Source organism: Cynocephalus volans, chromosome 6 (assembly GCF_027409185.1).
Source record: "Cynocephalus volans isolate mCynVol1 chromosome 6, mCynVol1.pri, whole genome shotgun sequence".
NCBI classification, from domain to species: domain Eukaryota; kingdom Metazoa; phylum Chordata; class Mammalia; order Dermoptera; family Cynocephalidae; genus Cynocephalus; species Cynocephalus volans.
The window spans coordinates 33,415,394-33,434,116 of NC_084465.1; the positions used below are offsets into that span (position 1 = coordinate 33,415,394).

General features: G+C 38.3%; 1 protein-coding gene across 13 annotated transcripts in view; it reads left to right on the top strand.

Moving 5' to 3' along the window:
- The window catches only part of CADPS2 (calcium dependent secretion activator 2), a 498,805-nt gene that overhangs the window by 450,908 nt on the left and 29,174 nt on the right, over nt 1-18,723 (top strand). For all 13 annotated transcript variants that reach the window (XM_063101364.1, XM_063101369.1, XM_063101373.1 and 10 more), the window contains 3 exons: nt 3,133-3,216; nt 3,322-3,354; nt 18,299-18,406. In XM_063101364.1, coding sequence (XP_062957434.1) covers nt 3,133-3,216; nt 3,322-3,354; nt 18,299-18,406 — 225 coding nt within the window. The remainder of the gene's footprint in view (nt 1-3,132; nt 3,217-3,321; nt 3,355-18,298; nt 18,407-18,723) is intronic.

Sequence of the window (18,723 nt, forward strand, 5' to 3'; positions counted from 1 at the left end):
AGTTAAAAACGCAGCAACTAAACCCAGCGTTTAAGTGGATTTTGGTGGAATCTTGCTGTTTTGTGCAATTAAAAGCCAGATGGAAAATACATCATTATTAGTCAATCTTGATGTTAATAGAGTTTGGTTTTTAAGGAAGCCCTTCTACCACATGCACCTCCACAGAAAACTTACAAAGAAAACCTTCCTGTAGGAACTGTAGGGCTCAGCTGGTGGGTCCCAGAGGTGTAGCTGCTGTTCACTGCCATATAAGCACTTAGAATCCCTGCTGTATGGTGCCTCCCCAGGGACCATTTGGGACAGGGAGCAACTCGAGGAGAGACTCTCCGCTGTTGTTGAAATGGAGGCAAAGAATGCTGTGGTGTAGTTGCCACAGACCACAGGTCCACATGTAGGACTTACTCAGATGTAACCCAGTGCTGCTCAGGAGTCTGAAAAGAAGACAAGCCAGATGCCCCAGTGGAGAAACTTCTTCCCTAAATGCATCTGCCAGTAGTCTGCGCAAGTGTCTTTTATCCACTCCATTTCTGCTGTCCTGCAGTTCAGCTCCTGTGCCACATTCTTTTCCCTCTTCCAGTTTCATTCACACGGCTTGCCCATTTACACTGGCCTGCAACACTTCTGCACCATGTCATGCCCGATTGTGTTCACGTCTGTCTCTCACTAGTTTGTATGTTCCTAAAGGGAAAGGTCTAAGACTCTTGTGTTTTTGTATTTCCTATCTGACATGCTCAATAATAATAATTATAACAAAATGGCATTTATTGTGCACTTTTTGTATGCTGGGCACATTACATATATCGTCTTCTTTAATCCTCACAACTCTGCAGCATGATGGTGAAGAGCATGAGTTCTGAAGCCAGATCACCTGTGCTCAAAGCCTTCCCCTCTGCTGTCTGCCTAATGCCCTTGAAACGGGCAGGATCCCAATGGTCTTCTGACTTACAGCCTCAACCTTAATCTGCTTGGATAGAAACTGCCATAGATGTAATTGTTAGGCCCATCAGCTAAGAACCAAACTCGTTATTACCCCTTATCACTAAGCAGTCCTAACGCCACCCCCATTAACTTGTGGTTTAACGTATTTAAGTTTACAGACATAGGATGGATAGTAATTTAGCTAATCATACCAATAATATTAATTCTTTACATTTCTTTAGTATTTTGCCATTTTTGCAGTCCTTTCACATAAATCACTTCCATTGATCTCCACACCATCCTTGTCAGGAGGGCAGGACGGCTGTCATTTTCCCTGTTTAACTGATGAGTACATTGAAGCAAGAGAAACAAAATGACTTGATGTTATCTCGTAGCCAGACAGTGGCAGAGCTACAACTTGAACCCAGGTTTTCTAAATCCAGCCACAGGATTCTTCCCTCTACCTCGCCTCGCCCCACATGTGTGCATACAGACTCCCTGAAAGGCACCAGGAACCAGGTGTGTGCTGGAGCCTTCACTGGTTCAGGCTGTCTGGTAACCATAGCAATTGTGGCTCTCCTCGTGGCAAATGAGATCACCCAGCACACACTTGTTCACAAGATTTGAGTTGCAAGAGACGAGGCATTTTCCATAGAGGGCCATTAAGTTTGGAATTCCCTTCCCCTGGTCTGATTCTGATGGAACCCTAGAGTATTAGTCTCCTGAGTCTTTGCAAACCACATCAAGTTGACTTAGCCAGTCGTGATTGGTAAGAAACCCTAATGGGCAGGAAGAAAGTGCTAAATTGACTTTTAGTTGTGAGCAATTTGTAATTTTGTGTTTTTTGCTGTTTGTCTCCCTTAGGATAACTACCCAGCTGTACATAATTCTCATTCTTTAAAAACAAAATTTTAGTCAGTGGTTTACTTGGTTTTGTTTCTGTGTTCTTACATCATATCGCAAATGATGTGATGGAGAAACCTATAGGGAAGTTTGTGTTTCTTTTGCATAAACTATTTTGCAGTAATTGATCAGCCATAAAGAAAAGATTATCTCTGGTGCACTCGCAGCGAGTTTCCTGGTCACTAGAGACCAATAAGCTGTGTCCCTAGAACTGTTATCACTTCGTTAAAGAAGCTGCTATGTGAACAAAAACCGGCGTTTGTTAATTTCCCTTTTCATATTTAAAAAACCTTGTCAGTATTTTCCCTTTGGGAGTGTGTAATTTGTCAATAGTGCATATTATTTTAGTACTAAAGAGAAAAGATGTAGGACAGAATATCCTTATTAATGTATCTTATTTATTGATCTTCATGTCAGATCTTAGTCTGTTTCCATTCAGTAAAATTCTCCACATTTTTTATTATATTGCAGTATATTTGTCTTTTTTTCATTTCATAGAAATATAAGATTTTAGAAATGTAAAACACTTTTGAGACTAATTTGAACTCCATGCCCTCCTCCCTGCTTTCAACACACACAGTCCACTTAACTGATGGAGGAACCGAGGCCCACGAGGTACAGTGGTCAGGCCAAGCCCACGTAGCGGTCAGTGATGGAATCGGGATATCTGTTCTCAGTCTACTGCTCTTTCCATTGTACCCTGCAGTGTGTATCTGTTTTAGCTCTCCAGCTGCTGTGTAAGCTTCTGGAAGCAGGGGTGATCCTTATATATCCTAATTAGAACTGCTTGGTAACTGCTTGTCAAGTAATATCAGACTTTGTTCAATCTTAAAAGAGCCTGGAATGTTATACCTCCTTTTCATTATCTGCCTTTTTAAATTCAATCTCCTGTGTGGGTGTAAGAAGAGTTGGAGGATGGTGAAGTAGCATATGACAGAAAGGAATTCGATTAAGCTTGACCATCATTATTTCTAAACTTCTGTGTTGAGGTTGAAAAATATTTTAAGTAATAGTCTCATGAACCTAATCTTATTTATTAATGGTTAAAATTATCTCATGTGTGTAGTGACTAGACTTCTATTACAATTGCTTACTATTAAAAATCTTGTATTATTTCTAGCAATGGGAAAGGACCTTAGAGTTCATCCTTAAAATGAAAGAGTAAACATTACAAGTTAGCCCCTCAACTATCAGTTCATTCACTGTGGATTTTTGTGCCATGGGAGAAGTTGGTTCAGGAGTTGTTTTGCCCTGCAGTTAGTTTGTATGCACAGTAACATTCTGAAATCTCACCTGTAAACTGTATTCCAGTTTGTTTCAGTGTTGGAAGGGGTGTTGTCTAAGCTGTCGAGGTATGATGAAGGCACTTTCTTTTCATCCATTCTGTCATTTACTGTAAGTATTTCAATGAGTTCTCTTCTGCTGTCTTTTGTTGTTATAGTTCTTATGTAGCAGTTAAGAAAATAATTCTCATAATTATCTCTTTCTTTTGCACTTAAGGTAAAAGCAGCTGCAAAATATGTTGACGTTCCAGTAAGTACTTTTTATTTGCTTTTTAAAACTACATACAATTTTTTTTAATAATTATAATTCACCATGGGTTTACTTTAAACCTTTAAACCAATGCCATTCCCTTAGGTACATAGTTCATTTTCCTTAAGCAAGCACTAACACTCATAACAAGGCTTGTCAAGGCTATTTCAGTGCACTTTTTCCATTGTAACTTGGGAAGTCTTAAGGAAGTCATTTCATCATGCGAACATGTCACCTGAGTTGCAGAAGGAAGTTACGGCACTCTAGGATGGGGTAGAAAATGCCTCACATTTATAGAAAAGATGCTTGTTCTCCTTTCTTTCTGTGAAAGCTGTAACAGGCTTCTTATAGGAGTTAAAATAGTAATAAAGATGAACCAGTTAAATCAAAGAACTAGTTTTCTAAATATAAAAGTGTTACAGATCAGTAGTCACTTATTTTAACATTTGATTTTTCACAGAATTCTTGGCAAATAATTCATAACCTGTAAATTTGTTCAAAAATTAAGATGCCATGAGTGGAAATTATGAAACTTAGCTACAATGAAAAAACTCACACAGTAAATATAACTAACAAGTTAATGTAGCATTTTTAAGTTGCTCATCATACCAAATTAGTTTTTACTTCAAATTCTATTATCACCTATATGATCAAGGCCTAAGGTATTCTGTTTAATCATATATTTTGGCATATGTATCAATTTTCAAAGAATTAGAGCACAGTGAAGAAAACTGAAAATTTAAAGGTAGATGTATATATAAGCGATCTCTTCATACTTGAGGAAAGTTAGCCGTTTGAGTACTACGTTTTGTATATCAGTTGTGGATGGCTCTGATTTTTAAAATGCATGACCACATTTTGTCACCATCTGTATTTCTGCTATAATTATAAATGAACTTCTTTTTTGGACCGGTAAGGGGACCGTAACCCTCGGCACGGTGTGGTCCGCATCACGCTCAGCCAGTGAGCGCACCGGCCATCCCTATATAGGATCTGAACCTGTGGCCTCAGCGCTACCAGTGCCACACTCTCCCGAGTGAGCCACGGGGCCAGCCCATAAATGAACATTTTAAATGAAAAGGCTTTTTTTGTCTTTGCATGGGGTTCCTTTGGGCTTTTTATTTTACAAATAACTCCCAAGAGTCTTTATGTACATCTTGTCTTGGACCTAGAATCAGAAAATCAGTGCTGGACAACAAGCTAATCACATGTATAGGGTCCCATGAAGCAGCAGCATAGAAGAGAGAAATTAAGGAAAAGATTTTATATTTGCTATCTTAAAAAGAGACAAGTAATTATGGATATATCTGAACTTCATTAGACTTCCTGACACACACTTTGTGATATAGATTTAGGTTTATTTTGAATTACAAATGGAATGGGACTCCCTAAATTACTCATATTCGTAGGGCTTTGGAAGTTGTTAATTTGACCCTGTACTAGATCCATTATACTCTATAGAATTTTAGAGTCGAAAGAGACAGAAAGTAGTTCATTCAGTCTCCTTCTCAGTGCCAAAACCCACTCCTCTCACATTCTTCACAAAGATCCATTTGGGCTCGGTTTAATTATTTCAGTTGTTTTAGGCTCACCATAAGGCAGCGTACCCTAAAGTATAATGAGTTGAAATTCTGTACCTCTGTGAAATCTGCCCATTAATCCTGGTTCTAATCCCTCTTCTGCATGATAGCTCTTCGCGTATTTGACGATAATTATCATGTCTCCTCTTCCCAAGAGGGGTGGTGTCTATTCACAGGCACGAATTATCTGAGGAACTCTTATTTTCAAGATTAAACATCCTCAATTTCTTCACTAAACCCACTAATTAGATATTTGTTTAACACGCACTAAGTGCTAGGCTCCAGATATACATGATGAAAATGTACATTTCTTGCCCTCAAGCCATTTACAGTCGAGGCAGGAAAGAGGGAAATAGATATATCATCACAAACACTGCTATAGCAGTGGTATCCAGGCTGTTCAAGCCCATCACTCCCCTGAAGAATTCCAGCTTACCAGTGTCACTATTAAATCAAGTTGCCCCCACCAGAGAAGAACATACTATACCATATACTATTCTGTATGACAGTATTATGGTAGATACATGACATTGTACATTTGGCAAATGTACAACACAAGGAGTGAATCTGAATGTATAATTGGTAAACAATCAATTAAGTTATTATGAGATTCCAGGATGGAAAGGAAGCTGTAATAAAATGCAATTGTATGAAATAACCTCACTGAAGGGAAAAGTGCTGATCTAGGTAATTTTGGAAATGAGTCAAGTCTAAGAATAAAGGGGAAAAATATAAATAAGCATTGCACTCTAGTTGACAAAGTTTTTCTCCACAAGTTAATAATTCAGAAGCCATTATAGATGTATACTTGAATTGACCAGTTAAATTTATTTATTTATTTATTTTTATTTTATTAATTTGTTTTTTTACATTCTGTGATGTTGCAGAGCAGTTGGGAGGGAGAGGGAAAGGGGAAGGAAATGTGATGGAAGGAGGAAGGAGGAGGGGCAGGATTGAGGCCTGTGGCACCCTGCACATTCCCACAGGGGAGACCCGAGCTCTTTCAGCAGTGACTTGGTCATCGCTGGGGCTGGGTGCAAATGTCAAGGGGGAGTGGCAAAAGCCCTCTCCTGCCACCACTCCAGCTCCAGGAATCCAGTGCCCTTCTGGTTGCGGCTTGGTAGTCGTCACTAGGCTGGTTACAAGTGTTAAGAGGGTGTGGCTGAGACCCTCAGCCCCCAACCACCCTGGCTCAGGAGACCCTGATGTGCTTCCTGTGGCAGCTTGGTGGTCAGCGCAGGTCTGGTTGCTCATGTCGTGGGGGCGTGACTGAGGCCCGAGGCCCTGCACAACGCCAGCTCGGGAGAGCACGGGGTGCTTCCTGTGGCAGCTCGGTGGTCGTCACTGGGCTGGCTGTGGGTGTGGGAGGAGGCATGGCCAAGGCCTTGGACCCCCACTGTCCCGGCTTGGTAAAGGCCTGAGTTCTTCCTGCAGTAGCTTGGTGGTTGTCACTGGGCTGGTTGCGCATGTTGCGGGGGCGTGACTGAGGCCCCCCACTGCCCTGGCTTTAGAGAGCTCAAGGTCCTTCTTGAGGCAGCTTGGTGGGCATTGCTGGGCTGGTTGCTCATGTGGGGTGGGAGGGTGTGACCAAGGCCATCGGCTCTCCACCACCCCAGCTCTGGAGAGCCCAGGGCGCTTCCTGCAGTGTCTCGGTGGTCATCACTGGGATGGTTGTGCTTGTCGGGGGCATGTGGAGGCCCTCAGCTCCCATCCTCAGGACTGGTTGTGGGTGTTGGACGATATGGCTGAGGCCCCGGCCCTCCCCACTTTCTGGTTTGGTAGCCCAGGGAACTTCTGGTCCTTTTAGGTGTTATAGGTGTTTTTTGGTGAAATGAGACCTTTACTAGTTAATATCAAACTTTGTCTCTGGTTGTGGCTACTTTGTTTAATCTTTCAGTTCTGCGTTGGATTATTTGCTGTTCTCACCACTTTAAGTTTGTGCCGGAACTAATTTGTTGTCCTTTGCTTACTTCTAAAATGGGAGAACTTCCTGTGAGGACCAGTAATTGAGCTGTGTGGTTGAGCTAAATTGCTGCTTTGCTGCTGATTCCCTAGGGAAAGCTTTTTGTGCAGCTCAGGGTTTAATGGTTGACTTTATAGGTACTTCCAGCTCTTGTGAGATCTGGTACACCTGCATTGTGTAGAAACACTGGTTTGGGCCTAAATTTTTTCATCAAACTGCACCCCATGCAATTGCATATTCCTGGCCATTCTCCTCCGAGTCGTCTCACACTGATTGGGGGGTGGATCAGCTGTCCTTGCTGTGCCCAAGTGTTCCCCCGGTGGGACTGTCTCCCCCACCACCCTGCTCCATACACTTCCCTTGGGACGGACCATGCTCCGGTCCCTTACATTGACTCACCAGCCTCTGAGTGGCTCCTTTTTTTCAGTTGTTGTGGTTCCTTGGTCCTGTGTGGGTCCACGGGAACCCTGTTAGTGGTATTCTGGCCTGGGGGATACCAAGGCTCTTTTCTACCCTGCCGCCTTCAAGCAACTCCATCTGCAGGGCACAGTTGTGGCTTTTTGCCAGCTCCTGTTCCATGTGCTCAGCAGCTCTAGCCTGGAAGTGGCCAGGATTCAAAATGGTCAGAGAGGTTCTTTCTTTCTGTCATTGTGGCTTCTCCCACCGTCATGCACTCTATAGGTCTCTCCTCCTCTTCTCCTGAGCTCCAGGGGCCCCAGCTTGGCTGTGGTTGCTTTTTTATAGTTGTAAATTGGTTGATTTGTGGGAGAGAGTGACACTGGGGACCGTCAATTCCATCTTGCCCAGAAGCGTGAACTGACCGATTAAATTAATGGATGGTAGTTGATGGGAGCCAAGTTTCTCACTGTCGGAGTGAGAGGTTAGGGACCAGCAAAGGGAGAAGGCTAGAATGACCCTGTAATGGACTTGAGTTGGAGACATCAGTGTGCACTCATCTTTAGCTTCATATGTATAGAGCTGGTCACATATAACAACATTTTTACATATACGTATATGTGCTGGTTACTGTATTCACATTTCCTTGCTGTGTTCACTGAGAAGGCCTAGAAGCAATGACACCCTGGTAGCAACAGGCACACATAGCACCCGAATCATGGTCTCTAATCTCCAGTAAAATGAACGAGGTCTCATTGAAGAAATGGCTGATGCTAGAAAATACACAAGATGAACCTGGAGCATCTTGTAGTGACAGAAAGTAAGGAAGTATTCACACAAACCACAGTGACGGTGGGTCTGTCGGAGCGACACAGGAGGCAACTGAAGGAGTTCCCAGTGGCCTAAGCTAGAACAATTTGGGCAGCCAAATAAAGTAGTATTGGATTGTAACCCAAAGTATGAAGTAAATATCCATTAGTCCATACTAATTTAAATAAATGATTGAATAAGTGGGGAGAAAACACAAATTTCCCATGCAGAAGAATTCCAAGTAATTAATGTAGGTACTTCTCCCTCAAGGAGGTGGAACATATCTCCCCAGTCCTGAGTGTGGGCCACACATAGTGACTTCCTTCCAAAGAGGACAGTAGAAAAAGGGAAGTGGGGGAGAATGGATTTTTAGTGGAGAAATCCGACAGATATTGTCTCAGCCAGTTGGTCAAGATCGATATCAACAGTGGTAAGTCATGTTGACAACATTGCCTTTGGTATGACGTGATGAAAATAGTTCTTTGCCTCTATGGTGTTCCTCCAAAAAACCTATAACTTCAGTCTAATTATAGGAAAAATATCAGACACATCTCTATAGAGGCAATGCTACAAAATACCTGAGTGTACATCTCAAAATTGTCAAGGTCATCAAAAACAAGAAAAGTCTGAGAAACTGACACACCCAGAGGAATCCAAGGGGACATAATGACTAAATGTAATGTGGTATCCTGGAAGAGACCATGGAGCAGAAAAAGATATTAAGTAAAAACTAAGGAAATCTGAATAAAGTATGAACTTCAGTTAATAATACTGTATTGATGCATATCGTTATACTTCAAAAAGTTCGTGGAAAGATTTGCGTTATCTTTCAATTCTATTTTTCCACGAACTTTTTGAAGTACCCTCATATGTTAATTAATTGTAACAGATGTACTGTACTAATGTAGGATGGTAATAATAGGGGAAATTGGGTGTGAGGTATGTGGGAACTCTGTCTACACAAAAGCTAATCCAAAATAATTCTAAAATAAAATGTTTATTTTTAAAAAAGAGCATTGACCTAGGGCTTAATAATAGCTGAGTTTCAATTCTTTTTTGAGGCTATATGCCCTTGGATTAACTGTATGACCTTGGGTATCACTTCACTCAAGTGGCCTCAGTTTTGTTATTCATAAAATGGTTGAATAAGTTATATAAATTGCATTAGTTGTCCTAACTGTGGCATTCTGTCACTCTGTGAGTGATGTCCAGTTCTGTGTAAAGAGACAGCAGAGCCCAGAAGTGTCCCCTAGAAGGTGATGAGAAGATAAAGAGCTAGGAAAAAAATTCCATGGAGAAGGGGGTTGTACTTCCTTGCAGTACCTGTCACTCACTGGAATTTTTTTTTTTTTGAGTAAAAAATAAATAATTAAAAACATTGTTTCTGTAAACTGAAAATTATCTGTGGAATTAAGTTATATTCCTAATGTAAAAAAGGAGGAATACTTGGTTGTCAGATATTCTTTATAATTATAGCACAGCACAATTGAAGATGTGCAAGAGTTAATAACAGAAAATTACTCAGACCAACCATTTAAATACAGCATGTTCTGAACATAATCTTATGCATCTTTGCATACATACTTTATATGACGCTTCTTTATAGGAGAAAAAAATCATACATTTGTAGAAAAAAACATCAATACATTTCTGAACAGAAATTCCAGTGTCTCATGCTTCTTGGCAAAGAAGTTGGTAGGGTCTTCCTTAATCTTTCTGATCAAGGTGATGGACTGTGGCCTTCAGGAAAGTTTGGTAGATTTGCTTTTAGTTAAACAGCCCTATCCTGGAGAGGAGTTCTGATGGGATTACACAGTTCACCACCCCATCATATAACCTTGGAATGTTTACGTTGGTGAAGACTTCAAACATATTAAGAGAAAAAGAAAGATCTGGCAGAGAGACCTGATATGCTACATGTAGGACCAGAATAAAAATGTTCACATTCACTTTAAAGAGTGGAACCTTAAGCCAAAATCAAAAATTCCGTAGGGTTAGAATATTTTAGTGAAACTAAACAAAAAAATGTTTTGGCTTACATATAAGATAGGTAAGATGTAGCTGACAGTAAAGGATGTTAAAAAGTTGTATGAAAAAGCATGTGAGACAATAATGTGGGATACTTGCTTTTTAAAAAAATCAAGTAAGGCTGGCCCCGTGGCGCACTTGGGAGAGTGCTGCGCTTTGGAGCGCAGCGGAGTTCCCGCTGTGGGTTCGGGTCCTCCTATATAGGGATGGCCGGTGCGCTCACTGGCTGAGCGTGGTGTGGACGACACCAAGCCAAGGGTTGAGATCCCCTTACCAGTCACAAAAAAGACAAAAAAAAAAAATCAAGTAGTGTGAATCTGCACACAGGGAGGTTATACACAGGCTGAGGAACCAGACTGCCTGTATTTGAATTCTTGGCTCTATCACTTCACCTAATATCAGTGTGACCTTGGGCATCAATTTCTTTATCTATAAAATGGGAATATAATTATACCTCTTACAGTCTTGTTGTGAATATGTAAAGCACTTTTCGGGGTTCCTAAAGTGGAATTAGTGTTCAATAAATGTTAGCTATTATCATACACTATTATTGTTATTGTCGATTACAATAAAATATAGTTCTAGACTCTAGAAAATAATTATTCCCATCTCTACTATATTGATCACATCTGTATTATTGTGGACAAATTACATCCTTTTTTTTTTTTTTTTTTTTTAAGAACAACACATCCTTTTTACTTTGCATTCTCCTGTAGAGAGCAGGCAGGATAGTGAAGGAGATTGGAAATAACAGCTTATGAAGATAAAAGGAAATATGACTGTTTCCTGGGAGGAGGGAAAAAAATCTCAGAGGCAAGATAGCCCTGTTCAATATGTGAAAAGCTCCCATTTGGAAGAGGGAACAGCGTATATCTATATAAGTCAAGAGGATAGAACTAGGAACAGTAACTAAAAACTAGTGGGAGGCAGAACTGAAATCAGCATAAGGAAAAACTTTCAACAAAATTTTAATTGTTTGCAAAGATGACATATAGTAAAAGCTACACCATTGTTTGCCAGATGTGGTTCTAAAGATTTCTGCACTATGCAGGAAATATGGCCGGATGACATTAAAGGTCCTTTCCAACTCTGATTCTGAAATTTTGTTCTATAGGTCATATTAGTTATGGGGCATTTGGGGGTGTGCAGGGGTGTGTGTGTAAAATGCCTATCGAAAATGTTCTTGTTAACATTATCACATACATTGCATACCTTCTCTATGCTAGACGCTGAGGTGACACAGCTAAGGACATGATAAGGATTGATAAGGATATGATAAGGATTATTGTGGCCAAGAGAAGACCAAGAACGATAAGGAAAGAAAGGAGAAACTGTCCTCGTTTATTGGCTTCATAGTGCTGGTGCCTGATCCTGTTTGTCTGTCCTAAGAAGATGGAGATGGCTTATCTTTCTTTTATCTTGATCAATAATTCTTTCAAATATTTTCTGTTCTCTGTGATACTTGCCAAAGATTTCTAATTTTTGAACTCCACAAAATGTGGCTTGAACCCAGCTCTGTACCGTATAGACTTGATGTGAAGTCCAAGATCTGAGTTCAAGTCCCACCTCTGCCGCTTGCTAGCTGTCTGACCTGTGGGCTTCCATGTTCCCACCTGTGCAGTGAGGGTGACAGTATAATCCCCGTGCTGTCACTAGGTTCTTAGGAGGATTCAGTGAGTGCATTAATGTGAACGTAACGTGCTTTCTAAATGTAAAGCATTAGCGAAGGAAGTGAGATTGTTGTTCTCCCTGGAACGATGCTTCCTTTTCCCGAGTGCTCCTCTGCAGTTTCCACCCCTGCTGCAAAACACGGACGTTTTCTTTTTTATTTTTTATTTTAACTTCGCAGTATACATTGTAGTTGATTTTCATGACCATTACCTGTTCCTCTTTCCCCCCTCACTCTCTCCCCTCATTCCCCCACATCATATCTGTTCACTTATCTTAACGAGTTCAAGAAATTGTTGTGATGGTTGAAAACATGAACATTTTCCAACAACAACAACAACAACAACAACAAAAAGGTTTCCTTACACAGAGTGAAAAATACTAGATTTTTTTCATTTATTTTTCTTTTATTTTAGAATAATAAATACCTTGTGTAAAACAGTGGTGAGTTTTAAAGATATAATCAATTTGGTGACACTGGCTTTTCCCATTTCCTTCTTCTGCTTACATGCTTCTGATATTGTTTATTACTTAGCTAAGGCCACCTGAATGCCGAGTGCTTTACGTCAGAAGGAGAGCCAGGCAGAACTTGGGGAATGGAGCTCCTGCCCGCAGGGACATACTCACCTGGAGAGAGAGATGCTCACCAGGACCAGATTAAGAGTCTCAAGTTATAGAAGCAGGGCAGGTTTTGTTTTGTGCTTCCTAGATGGGTGTTTTGCTTCTCTTGTCTTTATTCTTTTGTTTTTTGCCCATCTGGCTGTTCTCTCTCAAGGTAAATCCATGGACCGCCTCTGCATACTGGCAGTCTATCACCCTCAGGCCTCCCTTAAGCCAAAATCTGAAAACTTCCAAGTTGAGCTGAGTAAATCAGTTCCAGTCCATCTGAACTTTAATAGCTAGAAGTGAAATAATACCCATAACATTTTAATTTTACTTCTTCAAGTCCGTATGTAGTTTTTATAATTGACACCATAAAACTATAGAAAGATGAGGGAAAGGTCAGTGAACCTTCTTGTAAAGTGGAAGATTTAATACCTTCATCATCATCATGATCATTACTCATGAATGTGATAGTATACAGCTCATATGTGATATACGTTCAGCACAGACCTTGTTTGGTGTTACTGTATCAGCAGCTATTCCTCTAAACGCTGAAATGTTAATGATCCTTATTATAGATCAGAAATAGCAAGAAAGATACTAGATGTTCAGTATCAAATGGGAAAGGCATAGTAAGCCCATAAATCTCAGTCGAAAATTTTTTCCTAGAGAATTTCAGGCTGATATCTTAAACTATCATTCAGTATTCCTTTTAATATTTAAAACGACCTGCACTTTGGAAGGATTTTCCCCAGTGATAAGACAAAAATTTTTGAACATATTAATGCTTATATCAACTATTTCTAGACCTATAAATATATAGATTATTTCACTATTTAGAGGAAATAGTACGAAGCATTTGTGTGTTAATGAAAGCAATATGACTACCTAAGTTATAGGAGCATTAATTACAGCACATTCTGATATCACATGCTCTCATAGCACTGTGGTAGGATTCTGCCTTTTACCAACTATATTTAGGGAGCAGAAAGAAGACCCTTATCCGGAGCAAGAACTCTGGAGTAATCAAAGAGTCTTTTAGAAATGCGGGACTGAGTGAAATGTTCACACTTAAAACACCTGTGTTACATGCTCCAATTATAATAGATGTTTTCAAACAGATGTAGGTGTCATTATTTTAATAGAATTTTCTACTTCTCAAATTGGTGAATATATAAATACATAATAATGTTAATTAATGGAATTTTAAATACTGCTAAATTTAACAAATTTATGTTATAAATCTGTTGCCACTGCATTCTTGAAATAATATTTTGGAATTTTTCTAAGTAACAGTGAGAGGTTTTTTTTTTTTTCATTCATGGTTTTAAAAAGTTAGGTAATCTATTAGTAGAAAACCTTGAAAAGTTCATATGCTTGTGACTTTTCCATTGTTTAAGTTTCTTCCATTCTGCCCTTTTTTATGAACTATTCCTCTATCCATAGGCTTATATTATATTTAAGTTGGTATAAATCGAGTTTGAAGGCTTTGGCTCTGTGTATTTCCTTTTGGTTTTCTTTGTGAATACAATATAATAATTCCACTTTGTAGAAAACTTGGTAAAATATACTTGGTTTTTTACAACATAACCATTATGGGTGTACTCAAAACCTATTTTTTTAAAGTATTTGAGGACATTTAAACTACTTCAAATGCTTTTGAAAAGTTTAAGAACATTTTTACTCAAAGACAAAAACATAGAAATTGATGTATAAATGCCAAAGTGATAAAGCCTATATTAAATAGTGAAAAAAATAGTTTTTAACAATACCTGGCATAAGTTATAAGTTTGTAGAACTATGTCCTGTGTTCCCTGATAATCACTTACAAACTATTACTGAATTTCAGATGCCAGAGCTGATATATAAATTGCTTCTAGTCCAATTTAAAATTTAGAAGACACACTATTATATCTTACAAGATCCATTTTTTTCCAAATGGTGAAGAATGACCAGATGCAGGTATTTCATTTACAAAACATGGAGATTATCATAAACCAGGATATCACAGTCCCACTCTTGATTGTTTCTTCAAGACAAGCTTTCCTAGGTTATGAGAAGTGCACTTTTAAGTTAAGTCAATTAAACTGTAGCTTCTGGTTAATCTCTGAGACTGGAATAGTATATTTAAAATTTTGTCTCCTTGTTAAGTAGACACCATGACAGTGTTTGTGTGTTGTATTGTTAACATCCTGTGGAAGGTTAAGCGGCTTCTTATGTATCTGAAGACATTGCTGTGAAAAATGACTGCAGCCTTGCACCCACCTACCCATGAATGGGGAAAGCAAAGACTTGCACCTGTGGGATTAGATGTGGCAGCAGGAAGTAAGAGCGTTTGCAGCATATAATTAACAAGGAATTTTTTCTCTCTCTCTTTTTTTAAACAGCGTGTTCATCTTGCTAGATTAACTAGTGATTAACACTTGAAAAAAAAAATTCCTGAAGTCTGCACCCTTACTTAAACTCATTCATTCACAGATGTATTTGATTACTTATACAGCCAATGTCGGAAGAACTCACCTTAAAATACTTCATTTCCTTCCATAGCTATGGATTTCTTTATGCTCATGGGGGAATTTTTTAGATTTTTGTGTTCCTTTACTGTAACTTTGATAGCCAAATTCTGTTATTTTCTGAATCAGATTAAAAGTAATTTAGGAACCTCTATTTTGATTTAGAGATTACTACCTTAATAAACAAGATGGAGAAGTCAGTGCTTAGTGAACTGAGGATCTCAGAGGTTTAAATGGGAATATGAAAAAATCATTTACTCTCTCTAAATGGTATTTAATGCATAGAGTGCTAGCTATGTGGTTTTTAATTGTTGTTTTCTCATATGCATTAAAAAAACTATAATTACAAGTTTAGAAAAGATTTCTAAATATAGCTCTCTAGAATACAATAGGCTTTATAAAAACTTAGCCAAATTCACAGATGTTGAAGTTTAATAGACCACTCATTGATAAAGTTGTAGGCACCCCCTTGTATCAGAATTTGTAGCTACATTCTGTGTCTGCAGTGCAATCACACGCATTCTTTTTATTTACACACCAACCACACAAACAAATTTAGCATCCTTAGTCTATTTTTTTAAACCAAACTTCATTTTTTAATAAGTTAACGTTTAGTAATGGAATTAGATGCAGTGACTTTCAAAGTGTGTAAATTTCACTGCGATAAAACAGTCTTAGCACAAAGGAGCACTGAACCAGTGATAATGTCTTCTATCCAAACACATTTGTACTGTATGTAGAAACCATTTAAAATGAAAATTACATCTTTTTTCAGCAATTTATCAGAGATAATTACCCTTCATACACCAAATGAAGGATAAAGTGTTTTAAAGAACTATAATTCTAATTGGTAAATGTCACCAGCTGTTGCAGTTACTCTTTCTTGTGTGTATTCTTTTTAATGATTATAGTCTCATGCCACAAGCTACAAGAAAATATATTCACTAGGTGTGAAATTCCCATATGTCACAGTTTCAAGAATAGGTAAACAGCTCAAAGATAAAGGAAGAAATAATGCCAACGAGTAATGTAAGAATTCTAGGTTTTGTTTTCCAGGCAAGTGTCTCTTAATTTGCCAAAAGAGGAGAAAATGCAATTTGAAAAAGAAAAAGAAACACTGAATTTGTTAAAATAACCTTTTAAATGAGCTTTGCTTCACATCCTCAACCAGAAATTCTTCTTTCCTTAGAAAGTTAGTGAAACTGTCTCAACTTACAGATTTCACTATTATATCCCTTAGGTCTGCCAGTAAGGAACAGCATTTAGTTTTCTTTTAGGTTCAAACTGCAAAGTATTTGTTAGTTTTAGATGGTGGGAGATAAAGTCTTCTTGGGCAACAGTTCATGATATCCAATGTCATCTCGCAAGTGATTAAGGAAACAAAAAAGAAATCACCCAAGTGTCTATGGCGAGTGTTTAAAGTCATTATACTCCAGTCTTCCTGGCCATAACTTAGTTTCCACTGAGTCTAATGAGTCAAATGATTGAGTGGATTAAATTTCTAAGCATAGTTTTCTTTCAAAAAGTGGAAATAAAAATAGGGATGGGGTGGATAGAAATGGTGGAGAAGGTTCTCATTTGTCTCCTCTTCAAATCCCAGTTTAGCTGGGCTGAACTCCCAGTTTAACTGCCTTGGGGTTATGTTTATCACAGTGTCTTGTTTCCAGGCACCTGACTCAGACTCCGAGCTAACTTGCTGTTATGCATAGGAACTTGTGCTCATGTCATTTTCATTCTGCAGCTGTACGTTTTCTGGATGTTCTCATTTTCAGTGTTTTGACAAAATTTGAGAGGCACAGAAAGAAATACTTACCTTACAGGCTAGTTGCCCTCAAGTATTAATAGTAGTAATCTTTGTAAAAATTACCCTGCCTCTTCACTGGAAAAACTGATGTATAACACCCCCCCACCCCGCCCAGCCCAACAAGAACAACAGAAAAGGAACTTAGGTTTTTATTTATTATCTTTGTAGTTACTTAAACTTTTAAACATCGTTTCTGAGAATTACTCAGAAAAATAGTGAAGAACTGAATTTGGTAAGTTGCTTCCATTAGGTTTGCAGTATGTTACCTACATTGTGTATGGATGTTCTTAAAGGAAAAACCAGTGAAGACTTTATACAGTTATTTTAAGTTATACCTGTTGTTATATCAGGATTATGTTGAAAAGACCCTTGAATTCATGTGGTATATAACTCCTTTTAGGCAAAATATAAGAGCAGTAAGAAACTGTAGTGATTCTTATTGCACAAAAAAATAACTTGTTATAAAAACTCAAACTAATTTATATAAGTGGAATAAGTAAGAAGTAGTCATTGCCTATAGTATGTGTTGGTATGGTATACCTTGAGTTGTTTTTCCAGCAGTAGTAACAGTTAAATGATCCATATCCTCTTTCACCTAATTTCCTTGTAGTGTTTACTTTGGCAAATGAATCTGTTGGTAAAGGTTATAAGAGCATTCTGTGGACGTGAAATAATGCAAGGCTAACTGGCTCATTTGAGCATTGGTTTTACCACTTTGTTCTTATTAATGTCATGCTCAAGTCACATAACTGACTCAATACGGATTATGAATCAACCCCAGGTGTAGATGATGCAAATAAGTATTTTCACTAACTAGTCCAGCTATATGAAACCCGAGAAAGGTAAGTTGAGCAGGAAAACTCTTTAGCAGCTGTGCAGATTTTTGTCCCTTGCTAGTACTGACTTGGTCTATAGCAAGGAGGAGGTGCCCTACCCCTTCTAACATTAGAAGGCACCAAATGTTAGGTACCTTTGGAAAGTTATCTAAATCCACATCTTTGGCCCTACATAGGAGACTAGTTCATTAATAGTCATATTGCATTTCTAAAACAAAATAAATCTTTGAGATAGTATTGATAATATTGAGTAGAAGCAATAGAAAATCCACAAATTTAGTTTGTATTCCTTGAGCACCCCTAGTAGTCTAGGGAGGCAACCCAAGGAAAGCTAACATTAGTAATGTTATTTATAAACCAACCACAGATGATGAAAAGTAAATTGTATTTGTGATTAGGACATGATAATTGCAAGTGGGAAACTTTTGAAAAAAAATTCATTCATTCATTCTGCTTGACATATTGACCTTTCAAGATAGCCATTAAAAAAATGATGTCTACTGACTTACAACCCTGTATTTCTAATTATCTTAATAACGATGAATAAGTATGACCTCAAATTATGAATGTCAGTAATAAGCTGTTTTATTTGCTTTAGATATGGAATTTATTGAAGATACTTATTGTTGATTTGATCTTGAACATATTTTACTACTGTAATTTTCAAAATTATTTTCTAGGGTGTGATTAAATGATTTCACGATTGATTCTGTTTTATTCCTCATGCTTTTCCCCAACAACAGAAACCAGGAATGGATCTGGCAGACACCTATATTATGTTTGTTCGGCAAAACCAGGATATTCTTCGAGAAAAGGTCAATGAAGAAATGTATATAGAAAAGTTGTTTGATGTAAGTAGCTACCCTTGCAAGGTATGCCAGCGTTATAGGTATACTGCAAAGTGAAAAGTTGCATTTGATATGTTTGTAAAGCAGACTCTCCTTTTCTGATCCTTTTTCTTCTGTGCAACTAATATAGTTGATCATTTTTATGTTTCTTTGCTGAGGGAAAGCCTTAATTAGCTTTCTTTTTCTACATGAAAACTGTCACTGTTGAAATGAGAGTGTCAAAAAGTTTTAACAGGCAAGATGATAATCATTTTACCATTGTGTACAGCATCATTTTACTTACCTCTGCAGCCTTCGATAAACAGAATCATGTAATGGAT